General features: G+C 44.0%; 1 protein-coding gene across 1 annotated transcript in view; it reads right to left on the reverse strand.

The window, feature by feature from the left end:
* The window catches only part of F13A1 (coagulation factor XIII, A1 polypeptide), a 60,220-nt gene that overhangs the window by 31,962 nt on the left and 10,403 nt on the right, over positions 1 to 17,855 (reverse strand). The window contains exons 3-4 of the mRNA XM_009885412.1: positions 10,645 to 10,896; positions 3,991 to 4,109 (exon numbers count right to left, since the gene is read on the reverse strand). Coding sequence (XP_009883714.1) covers positions 3,991 to 4,109; positions 10,645 to 10,896 — 371 coding nt within the window. The remainder of the gene's footprint in view (positions 1 to 3,990; positions 4,110 to 10,644; positions 10,897 to 17,855) is intronic.

The following is a 17,855-nucleotide window of genomic DNA, read 5'->3' on the forward strand; positions in this document are numbered from 1 at the left end:
GGGAAAGAGGGGTTAGTGTTCCCAGGGACTTACTCCTAATATTGCATCATCCCTGGGAAGCTGAATAGACTTGGTAGACTCTCCAGTCCACTCCACTAGTATGTGATGTAAATAATCTCAGGTGAATTACCACGCTATGGAGACCCTCCTTCCCAAGAAGAACCCCCACAACAGATAATGTAAACTCTGGGCCCTCGTAGCCGTCCTTCCTGCTTCAAGCTCACTTTTCTTCTGGTCTGGTCCAATGATTTATCACTTTCACCAGGATGAAAACCTGCTTTCTGCATTTCAAGTCATCAGCAGTATTTAAGTCCTGAGTTAAATCAGTAATAAGTTTACCCTGCAAATTAAATCTTTCTCATCTACGGTTTATGAGACACTGTCAATCTTGCCAGCATATACAGGAAGAATAAAGAGGAAAGAAATTGCTATCAGGGTTGTTGCCTTCCACCTTAGCATTTACAAAATTACATGAATGCTTGTGAAATAACTGGATTAACAGGAGAAGAGGTAGAGGACGAGCTTTAAAGTCTAACTGTTGCAGTAGTATAGGATGCAGAGTAGCCTTAACTCTAAAGCCAGTTTTGCCCTTCTTCAATATCCAGAGATTTAAAAACATTAAATCAAACTAAATCAGTTTCCTGCTCTCAATCTTGGCATGAAACTGCTATCTAGAGGGAAGCGGAATAAAAACATAGCACTTGTAAGGCTGAACAGCCCTGAAATGTCAGAGGAACCAGAGCAGCAGCAGTAGGCAGCCAGGACAGGTGAGTGAACTTGGGGCAGATGCAGGTTGTCTGCTCAACACAAGCTGAAAAGGAAATAGACCAAGTGCCAGACCAAGGAACTTTGGTAGAGCCACCTGGGAAAGACTGCAGATGGAAAATAAGGCATGAGAAAACACACAGGCAAGGGGGTTCTGTCTTCATACAGACGTGTGTCGTGCTACAGAGCAAAGCATTTAGTTGGGCCAGCCTTCAGTGGGCACTCTCCTTTCATGCTAACCTGTTCCTAATAGATAACTTTCCATTTAAACGAAAGCAGTAGGTAGGTCTGTATCACCTTTTGCACTGGTTGAATAAGGGTATTATTTCTCACAGTCAGTTGCAGGCAGGTCCGATTGCATGTTGCCTGATGTGACCCAATGCACGCGCCGTAAAATTACATTTGCATGGTGGACTGCAAAGATAATGCAGCTCAACGTGTGGACGTGAGTCAATTCACAATGGCAACAAGACCTCTATGCCCACCTGCTTTATTTTATTTTTCTCACAAAACCCCAATGTTAAATGATCAATATAGCATCCAACTTTTCTCATCCAACATTTCTCAGCTAGAGAATTCCTATGTGCCTAGATTTCTTCCAAAGCCAAATTTCCCCTGAATCCCCTGTGGCCTTTTCTGAGTGACTGAGTATTTACGCTTTCTTAGAATAAGGAATCACAGTCGTGTTACAAGGAATACCTCCATCCTCATTCGTTACAGCCATGTTTCAACAAGTTTGCTGGTTTTTCTTCCTTGGTCCATTTTTTTCTTGCCTTTCCTCCTCTCATGTTGATGCTGCTCATTAAAGACAGCAGCTGTGAGAATTATCTCCCACTAGTAACCCAGTTTTGAACTGTGTGTTCCTTTTTAATTTACAACCTGAGTTAAAGCTTCCAGCTGTCGTTGTTCAAAGCAATTTTTTAGCCTAAGAATATTACCATGTATGAGTCTATCTGTATTTTTGTATATGACCACATACCTTTCACCTCTATGACTGTATGTGGCCTTATGCTTTTCACTTACACTGTTGTACAGGGCTATATATCATAAATACAGAAAGCATACTTGTAGGGTATATCCATAATATACACCTTGCTGCTAGTACTTTTATTCACTCACATCAATGCTCTTAACATTCAGGATTGCTGAAAATGAGGGAGATGCTTGTCTTTAATGGTTGGAAATTGTCAGGGTAAAATCAAGAACATCACATCCTCCATCTTACTGAAAGTGAGGGAACCAGAAGAGTATTTCTCCATTGCTGTGCAGTTTAAGATGTTTGTTACACCCATACAAAATGATTGATTCCATTAAAACTCTTGGCTTGGGCCCCCTTTGGTGCATCTGCCACACTCAGTTTTCACACAGGCAAGTGACAGCAAAAGGTGCACTGCAGCACAGTGTGGAAATCAAGTCCTCCAGTTTCAGACAACACAGGAATGGAAATACATGACAAAGGGATACGGAACAGCCCTAACCTCCTAGCCAGAACTACCTCCTAGCAAAACCAAATAAATAATGCAGTTTCTCAAGGGAGGTTGGTGTTTGTGTCAGGAAGGTGCCAGCTTTGCAGAATATAAGCACCTCAGGCCAAGCCACCATAGGCCATAAATTTAGCATCGTAGGACATAAATCCAGAAGCTGGTTTAAGCAGCTCCGTCCACCTACAGCTGCTCATTCCCCTCTCTCCCTCCCCCTTACATCTGTCAAGGAGTGAATCCCAAATCTAGGAACAGAGAAAGCCTGAAAAATAACCCAGGGGAAGAAAAAAATAAAATAAATCAAGGAGATGCTTATTCAGCTAGATCAGCTCTCCAGCCTGATTCACTGCACAGCTGCACAAGCGCTTGCAGGGGGAGGGAAGGGCCAGGAGGGGGCATTTTTGGTCAACTTAAATGCACACTCAATGCTTTGGCCTCAGGATCTGGTTCCACATCTCTTCTATGAAAGGCACCATCAGCTTATGAAATTCCACCCCCCCACCCCCCCTTATTTAAGGGTTATTTTTAGCTCAGTCAGGATGACAGTCAGACCCCGCAAACAAGGGCGCTGACACAACCAAAGGAATGGAAGCAGTGGCAGGAACTCCCTAAGGCAGTGCTGCCGCAGGAAAAAAGATGAAATTGTACCCTTAAATAAGGAAACAAGAGAGATGTGAGTTCAAAGAGCTCTCCAGGGCAAGCATACTGGCAATCCATCCAGCTCAGGCTTTGAGGTTCTCTGTAGGTGAGGGAAAGCAAGCGAAGCAAGAAGGCCTCTTCTGCAAGGCTGCGCCAGGGAGATGCCATGAAAACAGGATGGATCCGTCATCACAGCATTAGGGGAATACTTCAATACTTTCTTAATTGTGCTGTTGTGAAAATCCAGGAGGCAAGATGACCAGAGTTCACCATGTCCAATAACTGTTCGTTGGAGCCCCTCTGAGTGACAACTGAGGTTAGTTTTGCTCCTTTGGATTCTCCTCATTAATGCCTTTTCCCCCATTCTCACACAACAGCTTAACTCTTTCCTCCCGAAGGGATTTTCAGGCTAGTTAGTGCTTACAAACAGATTGAAGTAAAATAAGCAAGCAAGAAATAGGAGTCTGATGTTACTGAAGGCACACCAATACTGCACAGCAGCCTGGTGGGGTGGGGTACCCCAGGCTCCAAGAGGCCACTGGAGACTGGTGTTTTCAAGTCCAGGCAGCAAAGGGAGAAGTTCCCCTCTTTGTCACTGTGGCAAGGAAATTTAAAACTCTGGGATTAAATCCCAGTTTGCCATAGGAACCCCCTCCACCCTGAGCAGATGAGAATAATTTCCACCAAGGCGCTAGAGCTACAAGGAAGAGTCAAAAAGCAATACAACCTATTGCTGAAATATGAAAAAAACCCCAACTCTCTACTCTTTCACCAAATCGGTTTGATCCTGAAGCAGCAATAACATAGCAGTAGAAATACTGCTACTGTGGAAACCTCAGCTAATGTTTGTAACTTTCAATGGGCAGCCTCTTAGTATCTGAAATACACCTCTAAGACGAGATCTTTAAATATTAGCTATTACGACATTGTTTTTCTGGATTAGGCATATACCCACTTCATACAATTTTAAAATTATGCCCCTTGTCTTTCTGAAGGAGAGACCAATAATGCACTTGAGAGCCCACAGTCTCAACCACAGTCTGGTGCCAATTAAACTCACTTGCTGTCCTGCTGGGAGCAGCCAGAGAAGGTCTAAATTGCTCACCTGACCATAACTCCAGCTTCTTATTCTTATGTCGTTGATGTTTCCATGGAAAACAATACCAACATCATTCAGGACGTATTCTTCCCTTTCCTTCTCATCATCCAGATACACAGCATCCTCTGCATCAGTTTACCAAAAATAAATGTTAACACAGTCATTTAAGTTTTTATTTAGGACAGACAAAAATTCTTAGCATATAATACAGTCACCTTTGATGAAAAGTACCCCTCTTCCACCAAACAAAGCATTACTTGCTTCAGCAGGGTACAAGAAAAAGGAGGTAGTGACTCCAGTTAGGACTATGATACACAACTTAAAAGCATGCAAGATGCAAAAATGCTGACAACTCCTGCCTGTTTTCTCAGGATCTGTAAAGTATGATTAAAATGTCACATCTTATCAAGAATTTTATGATGACTGTGTACCGCTAATTTAAAAGTTGGAGCACCATGACGCAATTCTGCATCCGTACAAACAGATCAAAGAACAATTTCAAACCTATTAATGTTAATGGAATACATCTCAAGTCAAGAGATCTAAAGAAAAATCTGTAGTGCATTAAAAAAATCGGAATACAATTTTCATAGTGTATTAACAGCATGGTTTGATTGTTTTTTCCGTACTAAGTTATTGACTGGACTGTCCCTCCCCCATGTAGCTTGACTGACCAGCTGCTATGAGGACAAATTCAAGCGTCCAAGTGAAAACTGGAAGAAATTGGAAGAGATTTTTATCAAACCATATACAAAGGGTATATTTATAAATAACCCTGAATGACTTGAAACTATCCAGATGTTCACAGGTAAGGATGATGCAGGTCATGATACTGTGATGCTAGAACAGCTGAGGATTTCTTTTCTGTGCCAACGTTTGTATTTTGAGACTAAGAGATACAGCTTAACAATTAATAGTGTGGGAATTAATTAATTTGAGGAAATCAGTAATGTGGTACCAGATAGCAAATTAAAGGGGAGCAATAACATCTTATAGCTTGATACAGGCAAGTACAAAACTACCACTCACTACTGCTGTAGTGGATTTCTTCAGCATCCCACTACAAATTACTGGTGGATCATTTCACTTTTAAAAGTCTATTGATTTGTTGTATTTTGTTGAAATGCAAATCAGATTTGCATTTCCTTGTAAACCTCATCCTCAAAAGCTTCTTCATTTGCCCATAAAACTGCAATTTGGCTGAAAATAAGCTAAAATCTGAGCCCTCTGAAAAAAACAATGGCAAAACTCGCACCAGCTTCAGCTAGGTGAAGTGTTTTGCCAGTCTACACACCTGACCCTGCTGGAAGTTTTGTTTCCTCTGAAGATATATTTATATCTCTGTGTCTATACATACAGAAGGATTATGCATAGACAGTAACCTAATGACCTCCACATTGGTGTGCAAGGAATGACAGGGAAGCGGGTGTTAGATGTAATAAACCTATATTGCATTTGAGGAGACCAGCGCTTGCCACTATGCTTTTGACAGGGTTGCTGTACAGGCTCTGCAGACTATGTCTGAATCCAAGCAAATAGAGAAGTGGCAGGTTTAATTGGGTTTTCCCTAAGGTGGTCAACTCAGAGTCCCACTCTTCCGTTTGGCAGGGTGGTGGTATTCACTTGGCTTCTAAGGGCTCGGTTGTCAAGAAGTGTCTTCCGAGGGTTATCACTACCCATGACCCAGTCAACCTGCACCCAGGCACAAAGCAGATTATGTGTTTACTATATTCAGAGGTTACCAGGTGAAAGAGAGCGTTAAAAATTGACAGTGACTCAAAAAGCTGTAGTCATTTATGCCAGCAGGGACTCTCATACTTATGAAACTGTGTATTACATGACTTTTTTGAGGTCCAAGTCCCAGCTCTAAACAAGTGCCGCATAACATCCTACCAAAAATGTTGCAGATGTTACAGACCATGTAGGCTGTTTCATTACGCTGGATCTGCCCAATTTGTTGACTGAACCACTATATGCATTCACACACTGAGCTTTGGATTGTATTAAAGCACATCTGTACAAACTGTAGAGAGAATGCATTTAAAGACGGAGAACTCACACCTTCTTTTGCACAGTTATGTATTCAGTGGAGTGTGTGCATATGCCTTCTTGACAGCTGTTGTTTTCTTTCAGGGATTAAAAATATCAATATTGATCTGGTTGGTATCAATTGAGATGCTTATGTTTTTTTTGAGACTGCGTGATCTTTGCTAAATCAGATGAAAATTGATTAACTTCTCTGTCAATTATTCTAAAATATTTGTGCTTTTTGATAAAGTAAAAAGGGCTTCTGTGTTTCACAGAGAAGCCAGCTGCTTTGATTTTTGACAGCTTTCACTACCCTTGAGACTGTTTAGAAGAAAATACGAGGCATTTGTGACTACTTTGATGCTAAGCGTGCTCTACATAGTACAACTCCTAATTATTTTGTGCAAGTGGAGGCTCATGTCTGACAAACAGAAGAATTCCACAGAAATGTGCTGGGTTTGTTTGCTCTTTTCTCTAGCAGTTTAGGGGTTCTTTTACTCACTTCTTTTATCCTGGGAAATTACTGAGACACTAGCAATGCTACAAAGAAGCAAATTAGCTTCTATGCCTCTTTGTTTGAAGATGGATAAGGTGAAAATACACTTCACATGAAGACAGCACTGCAGGTGAGGAATCCCACTGATTCCTCCCTGTAAAAGGGATGAGGAGTGCAGAAAAGCCCTTTCCATTTGGGAGGGTGAATGAGCATGAGAGGACCCTACCCAATATGGTGGGATCCCATCCCCAGCACAGCAACTGGCCGGAGTCGGAAATGCTATTTCTTCATGCAGACAGTGACCGCTGAGTACAGCAGCACCAGCAGACGAGGGAGGTGGAGGCGGCAGGCTTGCCCTGAGCATCCAGCCTTCCTTCAGAGCACTCCCTTGGGAATCTGGGAATGCGAGGCTGAGCTTTGCTGGAACCACAAAGCGCGCAGGGCTCTTGCTTGGAAGAGAACAGCGCTGTGGCAAACATGGAGCTGCAAGAGCTAAATCCACCTATTACAAAGCCCACTCCACCTAGGACCAAGCTCAGTGTGCTGCCCTGCAACTGCTAGTGCTTGCCTACATTAGCAGAGCAGAAGGATGAAGCTCTGTATGAATTTCACCCACATGGAATCTATGATACAAGAGACCAAAATTAACATTTAGCTACAAATGTCAGAAAATTGTTATTGGATGACTGACAACTGTCAGTCAACCACATATTACTAAGCCTCAAACTGTATTAGGACATTGGAGGCACATAAGCTGAAGAAATGTGCAATTGACCCAATAAAGTTGCAATATATATGATTGCTTGAAAATAATGCACCTCGCAGAAGGCTTGGGTGAATGAAACACACACCTCAGCTCAGAGAGTCTGCATCTTACTCAAATACACTATGAATCTTCACCTGCGAGAGAGCCACACAAGGCAATGCAAGATCTTTCCCTGATAAGCGCCGAATGTTCCCCAGCAGAAAGCTGCTGGGGCTCAGCACCTCCTTGGAAAGAGCTCACAAGATCCAGATCAAAGGAGCCCTTCTCTGCTTTTATGTAGTCTGATACTGCTAAGGGTTAAGAAAACTCCAAGAAGTTATCCTTAACTACTTGCCATTTGTATCTTCTGTTTCAGAACTGAAGAGGGCTCTGCATGCCCAAAAGCACATCTGTTTTTCCAACTATGTCAGCTGGCTGAAGAAAGGATGCTGCCACTCCTCACAGGCTTTACTTTGCTTATTAAGTAAAGCAAATTTCACCTGAGTGTCTGAAATCTCAATCCACTAGCTTGCTGAATTCCCAAATATTTGGGCCTGGTGCATATAATTTTTCAGGATCGGTCCCTACATCTGCATCTTTAAAGTATACTTGGTGATCAGCCTTAAATGTAGCTAAGGGGAATAAAACATATAAAAGTATCTGGTGATTTTGGAAGCTAAGTACTCTGTAGCTTGACTGGGAAAGTATTCAAACTTGTTCTGAAACAGCAGAAAAAAACCCACATCCCTGGCTAGGAAGATATGTCAAAACTGAACTACAGTGAGAAAAGGAGTAATAAGAAAGGGCACAAATGCCTCTGTCTTAAAGAAAAGCTTAGACCGACACATTGATGTTTCTCCAAAATGATGAGTTGGAAAGCTGCGCTAGACACTGACAGAGCCCGTACTCTGCTCCCTGCTATAACAATCCCCATTCATTCCTGGCATCAGCCTTCTCTCTTTTTAATGAGGCTTTTCACTCAGACTTTTCTGCTTAGCTATTAACCCAGCAAACAAGTCTAGGAGATTTTCAAACTATTGTTTTCTCTGCACTTTAACTGCCTGAGTTTTTATACCCTTTTGTCATTCCACTGAACAATCTTTTCCAGCCAGGGGATAAAGCGTGGAGAAACACACCCTGGTTTTCTAACACAAGGAAAGAGGAAAAAGGCAGATATAGGAGCCAATTAGCCCAAACTACCTAGGAGGAAGAGCAGGGGCAAGAAATGAGAATAAATCCAAATCCAAATGAAACATGCAGAAAACAAAAACTACAGTAGTCAGCAAGGGCCAGTACGTGAAGTCATTAAGACACACCTGAACATGTAAGCTGGAGACAAAAACGTGGTCTTCCAGGGGTGACCCCTGGGCCTGGGGGCACACAGCACATCCTTGCTGCCCGCAGACTCTCCTCTGCCTTCCTGAAGCAGAGCTTTGCCATCAGCTTTGCCAATGGCTGCTGCTGGAAGCAACTGCTTCATGTCTTCCTGCCTACAGGTTTGGTCCCACACTGTGGTTTTAATCTTGCTGGATTTTGGCCCCATTGAGCTCAGGTGTGAGGAAGGGAGTGCACAGGAGAGCAAAGCACCCGTGTGCCATGAACAGATGTGGACCAGTCATCACACAGAGCTGGTGGGGAAGGAGGTGAGAAGAAGGGATTGATTTTCCTCTTCCATTCCCTGACTAGCACCTTGAATCAGCTATGTGGTCCCAGTCACACCAGAGTGGGCCAGCCAAGCCCCACACATGATTTTTTTTCTCCGCATTACAGCTGCATATAGCTCTAGCTAGTTGTATGCTAGTCATGAGGCAACCTGAGGTAACTTAAGAAGCTTTTTCTTTGGGGTTTGTCCCTTTCAAGGAGGTGCTGAGCCACTGCATAGCCACTGTGCTGGCTGACAAACTGGCTGTTATGACACACATGACTAAAGCCAAGGGATGCTCTACCTCGGGGTGGAGAACCGCACCTCCCTAGCTAGAGCTGTGACAGGCTGATGATGCCATCACAAACCTTGAGCAGTTTTGTCTGCTCATAGTGGGTCATAACTTTGGCAACAATTCTTCTTTTTATGTTAAAAAAGAAACTGTCTTCTCTTCTGTCTTCTCCCTCATCTTCCAGAATAAAATCTTAGCATGCTGCTAAGAGGTATCTACCTCTACACTGCTTTCAGAGGTATCTCGTGGTGTCGCGGGGCCTTGGGTCCTGCCCTTCCCTCCTGTTCCCACTTAACTAACTCCGCTTTACTCAGCATTAACATATATCTTCCTAAATAATGCATAAGCTAATCATTGCTTATATTCCCTTGGACCGGGGGCAAGTAATGAATTCAGCACAAATCATTCGATGTACTGACAGTAGTGCAGCTGAATAATGGACTCTATTAATAACGCTAAACTTACTCGTCACTCAGTAGGATGGCCCTTGTTTGGTACAGGATTATTTGATGCAAATACTCTGGTTAAAACATTGAAACATGAAGGAAGGGTGGCAGGAGAATATTAAAGTTAGCTGGTGACCTAAATATATAGCAATGTGTATGCCAGACTTGGAGCCTTACAAGTGTTGGAGGTTGACACACAGTGCTACAGCCTGTCAGAAGGCTGAGCCAAACCTCTGCAGTCCTCCTTGCCCGCTCCTTAAAGCCACACTTGGAGTTCATTGGGTAAAATACAATTCTGTCAGTGTAAGGGCTGATTTCATCCAGGATCCAGAGAGATTAAAAAAAAAAAAAAAGAAATTGTTCTTCAACCCACTGGAGTATTAAAAAAGGCTCATTTGCAAAGCGTTCTGTTCCTCACAGAGGACAGGGTTGCTGGTAATTAGTCACTGCTAAAGGGGAAGTTATAAGGGCAAATATCGTGTAGCGGCGGGAAGGCACCACCAGCGATGCTGTAGCAGGTTGGCTGCATTTAACCTGCAGGCCTTCGGCTGCAGATGTTCGATCCTAAATGTGGCAACTGGCGATGTAACTCAACAGAGTATGGGATGCTGCCACATCCTGCCCCACACCAAATCCTGGAAAAAAACATGCCCATACTGACTTGTCCGTTTAAGGCACACAAAGGCAGGCAGGAGGCTCACACTGACGCCTGTTAAAGTCAGAGCAAAGTCTTGGGGTATATTTACTACAGGAAATGGAGCATCATCGTGCTGCCCGAGCTGGTGAACACAGGATTGGCCCCATAAAACTGCAGAGTGCAACTACACACAGGGCTATTCCCCAGCCTGAAACACTTGCCTTTTGGCAGAGTTACTATAAAATTTCCAGACCCAAACTGGCTTGTGTCCAGTCACCTGGGTACCAAACTCCCCTTTCTGGACCACCCCCTCCCAAAAAACAATGAGCCCAGGAGCAGAAAGCGTGGACCTCTGACTCTGATAAGGTACTTACGCTGGCACCAGGGATTGAACAGGATGTACGTGTCGGTTGCCGAATTTCTGTGTGTCCGGAGGATGCCAAAGGGAGTCCAGACAGCAACATACAGGCGAAACTTCCCAACGATGCAGGTGGCAGAGGACATGATGGACAGGCGAATGGAGTTGTTCTCCTTGTGGGTAATCTTGGCTCCCCACTCGCCAGGTTTCAGCACATCACCTACTAGGATCGGGATGTAGGTGCCTCTGTTTTGCTGTGGGTAGCGACCTGGAGAGAGAGGAGGGGATAACTCCATGAAGAGGTTCACTTTGTTTTGACAGTGTCTTTATTTCCTGGCTGTCCTCTATCCCTTTGTCTATTTTCAATGGAGGTGGAACATTTTAGTGGGAGGAAACTCCCTCATCACTTCACACAGTGCCTGGTCACTTGGCAGTACAGCCACACAAATACATGCAACACCTCCCAGCAGGCAGTCTGTGCAGACATCCTACCCATCTCACTCCAGCAAGCTTCAGTCTTGCTGGCTCAGAGTGTAGCCCTGGCAGTGTGAGCAGGGGCTGTCCCAGGATTTCCTTGCCCATCGCTGTTTATCCTTGCGCAGCAAGCTGTGTTCCAGCTTGCTCCTTGCCTTGGTGTCAGCTATGCTGTTGGTAAGTGTGGGTAAGAGACCCTTCCCCAGTTCAGATGCACCCACCATCCTTGCATCCTTGTTCCTAGTACCCAAGTGCTCACCGGGTCACAGACCTCGGTTTTGGGGCTCTTTTGCTGATCAAAGCCTCATTCTCCTCACTGCACTACTGTGCCGACAAGCAGAGACCAAGCGCTCTTTCACACAAGTCCACACAGATGGAGGAAATACAAGTCAGTCCACCAGCAGATACCCAACGCTCGGTCCCTCCTGAGTGTCTACTCCTCATGTATGGAGTGGAAGCCAACTCTGGACACCCAGAGTATAGGTAAGCACATCTGGGCTAACTTTCTCTGCAAGCAGTAAGTCCCAAAATATGACAAACCTCCAAAGCACCACACCTCACAGTAAAACAAATCACACCCCAGAGAAGCCTATTTTATTCTGCCAGCTATAAGAAGCATCTAGACAGATAGGCTACATGTAAACATGTATACTGCCAGGATTCAAAGTTGTGAGGATCTACCCTCTGAGCCTGAGGTAGAGCCAAACTATATCTGAAAGCCAACCAGCAGCACAGACAGAAAAGACACTTGTGAGAAAGCTGAGTTCCTTATCTCATTCTCAAGTCTATTCTTCATTTCATATTTTAGGCTGAAAGTCAGACTCTCTCATTCAAAAATAGGGTAATGAAAAGCAACGATAGCAGACAGAGAGACAGACTTCTATATTTTTCATTCCTACTATTTAAGAACTTAAAAATCAAACTCACAAGGGCATTGATTTTCCTGCTTGCTTATTTTTATAAGGCTGATGCAGACATTATCCCAGATCTGAACACTATACATTCTGGGAAAAGACAACTCCAGATTTAAATCTGAAGCTTGCGAGCTGCCACGATATCAGTCTTTCTAAGAAATCTGGGGCTGCTGTACTTCATCCAAGAGATTATTTGGTGCACGTGAATTTCCGTTTTGCAGATGTTCAGTGCACATAAATAGCCCACTTTGCCCTGTCAGCCAGGGATGCTGTAACCCATGAAACCCATTCAGATCAGTGCAGGGTGCAACAGAAGGAAAAGACGTACAGAAGAAAAGAAAGGACTAGAATAAGAGAGAAAAATCAATAGAATACACTAGAAGATAAAGCACTGGACACTTCAAATATAAGCCATCAAAGGAAAGCCAGTCGAGAGAGAAGAGCCTATAGAGGTAACAGAGATGACAGTCTTGTGCCTGCTAACAATTGTGATCTGAGAGCTGAACATGTTCTTGTTCTTTGTAGTGCATCTGGGCATGACCCAGCTTGCCTCTGCAGTTGATATTTTGCTTCTGGTTTTGACATAATTGTTTTTTTAAAAAAACAGTCCACGCAAACAAAGCAGCAGAGCAAACCAAGTAACTGAACTGACATCCTTGAAAACCATTAACAAGTGCTACTTTTTAAAATACCTCCCTGACCTCCTTCGGAAAGGTGGAAGGGGGGGAGGGATTACTATTTTAAGGTGGTTAGGAACTGACATTGTTATCTTTACTGGAAGCTGCATGTTGGTGTAGGAGCCTATTGGGGAAATAAGGACTTGTGTTGTGGCGGGGGCAGCTCATGCTGAAGAATCATTCCCCAGTAAATCTGCCCATAGGAACCAGATAAGATCTCAAAGAGGTCACGAGGCCTTTGCAAGACACCCTTATGGGGATGCACAGTCACTGGCACCTCATAGCAGGTTCAGCAAAGTACCAAGCGCCTGGTATTCTCACTTTTCTGAAACCTTGGCCTTCCAAACAAAGGTTATTCTTGCATGCAAAGCCACAAAACACCCTAATATACCTGTCGTTTGACAAGGGAGCTCCTGTAGCCTGTGCATGCCCCACGCAGCTGCTCCCATGCAGTAAGAGAGAGAGGCCACTGCACTATCTTGCCCACCCATGAGGAGAAGATGCTCTGGGGTATTGCCTGCATCCCTGCAGACACAGCAGGGATGCCAGGGAGGGGGTATCCTAGAAGTCAGGCTAATTTGCAGGTGTTATAAACAGTAAATACAAGAGAATATTGTTTGCTTCTGACAGACAAACAGGGTTTGTTGCTTGCTAACAGTTGTATAAATCCTGAACCCATGAGGAAGCCTGGGAAGATGGGCAGAGCCCTCAAAAGCACAGTGAGCGTTTTCCAATGTGTTCTTTGAAGAAAGGACAGGTTCCCTCATCTTCTGAAACAAAAACCAAAATGCAAATGGAAGAGCAAGGGAATTGTTACTTCTGACAGGAACTTGTGGAGCTGAATTGTAATCACACGTCTAGACACCTGACAGCACCAGCCACATTACTCTCATACACACACATCTGTTGTCTTCATACTAGAGCACTATATAGCTGAATAACTTTGGCGTTACCTGCTAAAGTTGCTGGCAAAAGAATCCTTACGTAGGTTCAGTACTATGTTTATCAACATTGTAGGGAAGTCCTCTCAGGATGGCTTGGCCATTTGACTTTTATCTACATCTTGAGCACACATTTCTGGCTGCGGTGGAAGCAGTAGGGCCAACTTTGGTGCATAGTTGGAACGTCTGTAATGTCAGCTGTTTCTCAGAAGGTATAATATGCAATGGTGATGTCATTCTCTGGGTTAGAGTCTCTAAGGAAGAAGATTCAATGTTATCCAAGGACTCATCACCAAAAGCCTGCAAACGCCTGGCAGACCACTCTCTGTAGGATATCTGGTGCTAACCCAACCCATGGAGAGGCAGGAGGATGTTTGGGTGCGTGTCAGGACCAGGAGCCTCGCAGAGAAGATAAACTCTTTTTATGCTGACAGGATGGTGCTTCTGCCAGCAGCATCAGCTGGCTCAGGATCCCTCCCGCTCCAATTTGCTCCAGGAGCTGGCAGCCTGAACCACGCTCCGCAGCCAGTTCTTTGTGGTTGCCTCACTCCCTGATGCTCATGTGTGCTTTGGGTGTAGGAGGCCCTGGCCCTCACTCGAGGACATTTTACAGCCAATTGCTCTGTGAAAGACAAAGTCGTAGCGTGACATCACGCTGTTGGGATGTCCCTATCCGCTCTCTCTAACAGCACACGGACATGGGAAAATCCAGCCTGAAAATTCGGAGAGCCTGGAGGTTGCTGCAGTTACCACCAAGCACACTGTGAATATTTTAATAGGCTCCTTTTACAGCTCAGAAGATATTAGGTGCTGAACGGGGGTTGCTGACTCTCTTGCCTTCGAGACAAGGAGAGAAATCAGTAGCCCTCTTCCATGGGCCTCCAACTTTCTGCATTTCAGTGCTAGGTATTAAGCCACAATACTGCCAGAAGACATTATTTTTATACAAACCTCCCTTTTACAGAATGTTTAATGGCCTAAAGGTATCTATTTCCCCTGCTTCACAGCGCACAGGCCTGCAACCTGTAGCTACCCAAGCTGGGCTCCTAAAGCTCCTGCTCACTTCTGTTGCAGCTCAGCTCTGCTCTACAGCTCCTGGGCTTTCCAGGCACCCAGGAAAAGAGGAGCAAAATAGCTGCTGTTGCTACTAAAGGAGCTCAGCTCTCCCTCAGTGCTGCATCACAAGGCACTGAAAGTAAGTAAACATGAGTGAAAGTCTACATGGCGAAACACATCATGACTGAAGCATATGTGGATGTGGGCACGTATGGGATGTCCCCCACCACGCACACACACACTTTACATGGGCAAAAAGCATAGCACAGTGTTTGTTAAAGCTTGACAAAGTCTTATTTATGCAGTAGCAAAAGGATGAGCCGTCTAAAACACAGAACTGTAGCCACACACACATGCACTCAAAGTGAGTTATTTTTAACATATGCCTCAGCTCCTTAGCATGTCAGCTCTGGGCCCGTCAGGCACAGAGGCAAGCTGTGTTTAATTCTGGGTAAAACTGCTGCACCAGAGAGGGCTTTACAGCAACAGAGGGAGAGCCAGAGATAGGTACAGCAAGTTCAGTCAGCAAAACACGAGCACTCCTCCTCCAGCTATCCCAGTCTGCTGCTGTTCCTTCCAAGTGACTAACAGGGACCAGAGCTTGCTCAAACCGCTCTCCTCCTCCTCCCCTGCCCAGTCCTTGGAAGACTCTATCTGCATCTAGTTTAGTTTTTCCCTTGATCCCCAAAGGATCAAGGGAAGGATATGTGCGTGCATTAAACAGCTCCCAAATGCCACTGCTGAGTGAGCACCATGCTGTTAGCAGAACCAGCAGAGAGACAAAGGGGTCTTCTTGGATAGGCCCTACACAAGTGAGTAGATGTTTTACTTTCAGCAGGGAGGAAGGCAAATTTGGTAGCACAGAGGTTTGAGACATAGTGAGCTTCAGAGGACATTTCCTGCTTGATGAAAGTGGAATACCTCAGAAGAGAGGGAGGTAAACAAAGCTATTTCTCAATAGTCTTTTTAGGAACCCTCTTTAGAAGATTGTTTTTTAAAGGAGTCAAGGAATCTGTCTCCCATTGCAACATAGATTACACACAGTAAGGTTAACAATTTTCCTGTTAGGTTCATTTGTTTTACCTAGATACACTCTTACATACAAAAGGTAAAGAATCTATTTCAATGCCAGACCTGGAAGTATAATAATTGTGACAGGCTGATAAATAAATTTGAGCTGGAAGCCACAAGTAGAGTAGCTGTGTAGCAGAGGTAAGCCTTATTGTACCAAGCAGCCTGGGGATGGGTGTTAGCATACTGGAACCATGCCTTATTAATCACTATGAATAACTACAACAAATGTCAGAAGAGGAAAAAGGAAAAATAGAAAGAAGAAGAGAAAGAAGAAGAAGAAAAAGAAGGAGGAGGAGAAGAGAAGAGAAGAGAAGAGAAGAGAAGAGAAGAGAAGAGAAGAGAAGAGAAGAGAAGAGAAGAGAAGAGAAGAGAAGAAGGAAAAGTAAAAAGAAAAAAAAAAAAAGAAAGAAGAGAGATGCTCTAATAATATCCCAAACAATCAAAACAAGCAAGAAGGAGAAACAAATTTTTGTAAAAAACAGTAGTTTCTTTAAACCACTGCTTTAATATCACACCTTCATTACTCCCACCCTCAAATGCCATTGGCTTCAGAAGTGCTGCATACAAACTTGGAAATGTAGGAAACCCAAATATCTTGAAATGATTTTTGCATATGGCTCCAGTTAGGAATCCTTAACATCTGAACACTCTGTCCCATGAGTGAGTGTTCCTAGTGCTTTACAGTTGTAAAACGCACATTGGAGTCACACACCTTAGCTATTAAAACCTTTAAAAAATACAACTAGATTTTATGTGCCACTTGATGCTGCTGCAGCAGTGCAAAAGGAGACCATGATAAAGATTCCTTTGCATGAAATACTGCATTCATGGAGCATCTCGAGGTACTCCCTCCTCTCTGCTCCTCTGGGGCCTGACTGGGAACTCCAGAGTGGAGGAAAAAAAATACCGCAACACCTTCATTTAGAAAGTGAATTTTGTTGTTCTTTGCTAAGAGCTGGCAAACGGGTCTCTTCTCTGTCTGGAGTCGATTTCAAGGAAATGTGTTCTACTGCTAATGAATTATTCTTTCTTCCTCCAAATGTGACTCCATGTTCAGACCATCCGGTGTTTCTGTATCTCTGTTCAATTTTTGTAGTTCCTTGTTAAACAGGGATATATTGATTCAATAAACTCCCAGCACTAGGCTACATACCAGTGCCAACAGAGTTTGCCCCCAGCACCAGAGTTAGTTGCTCTTGTATAATGCCAAGAAGTCTCCTAAAAAAAATCAAGATCCAACTTTTTCCAATAAGCAACTTTTTTTCCCAGGGGCAGAACTCAGCTCAACATCCCATCTGAGGTGCCAGGGGACACCCCATGTCCCAACCACTCTTTTAGTTACCACCTGCCCTGCCCCAGAGCTGCCAAGGAGGACAGGTGACAGCAGGGGTAGCAATACTTCCCACTAAGACAGATTTACTGCCTGAAAAAGGAACAAAACCTCAACCCTCATGGAATAACCCATGTCCCAGCACTGCTGTGAAATTAGGGAGAGGCTGTGGACACTGTAGGACAGCATGAAGAGCTCCATTGATTCTGGTGTGGGTGTCCTGAATCGAACCCCTGGTTATTTAGTTGCGCTTAGATGCCCCTCTTCTAAGTGAGAATTCGGTGTCACCTACATAAGGCATACGTGATTACTTCTAAGATCTTTATGTTCTTAGCTGCTTTCGTGTGTTTACAGCTACTCCTCTGGAGCAGGCCTGGGAAGACTGTAGAAAAAGGAGCAGTAAGTCTCTGCTCTCATCTCAGGCCAAAAGCCAATGATTTATAGAAGCCCGAGGAGTGCATATAGCTGGGTGGGTGGGTGGGTGTCCACGCATGTACACGTGTGGAAAGGTGATAGTAGCCTGAGATTTATGATCACTCCAGAAGTATGCCAATGAATAAAACGTTCATAATAACATTTAGGGCTAGACCAATATATATGGATTTATGAAACCATTTAAGGAAAATACAAATAGACAACAATTTATGAGGATGTGGGGAAATATATCATTAGAGTAAGGATGCACCATATAAACTCATCAACCACTCCAGGATTTACAGCCGTGTACAGGAAACTACGACTAAAAGCAAGATTGAAGGCTG

This window comes from Charadrius vociferus, unplaced genomic scaffold, assembly GCF_000708025.1.
Source record: "Charadrius vociferus isolate BGI_N301 unplaced genomic scaffold, ASM70802v2 scaffold375, whole genome shotgun sequence".
NCBI lineage: Eukaryota > Metazoa > Chordata > Aves > Charadriiformes > Charadriidae > Charadrius > Charadrius vociferus.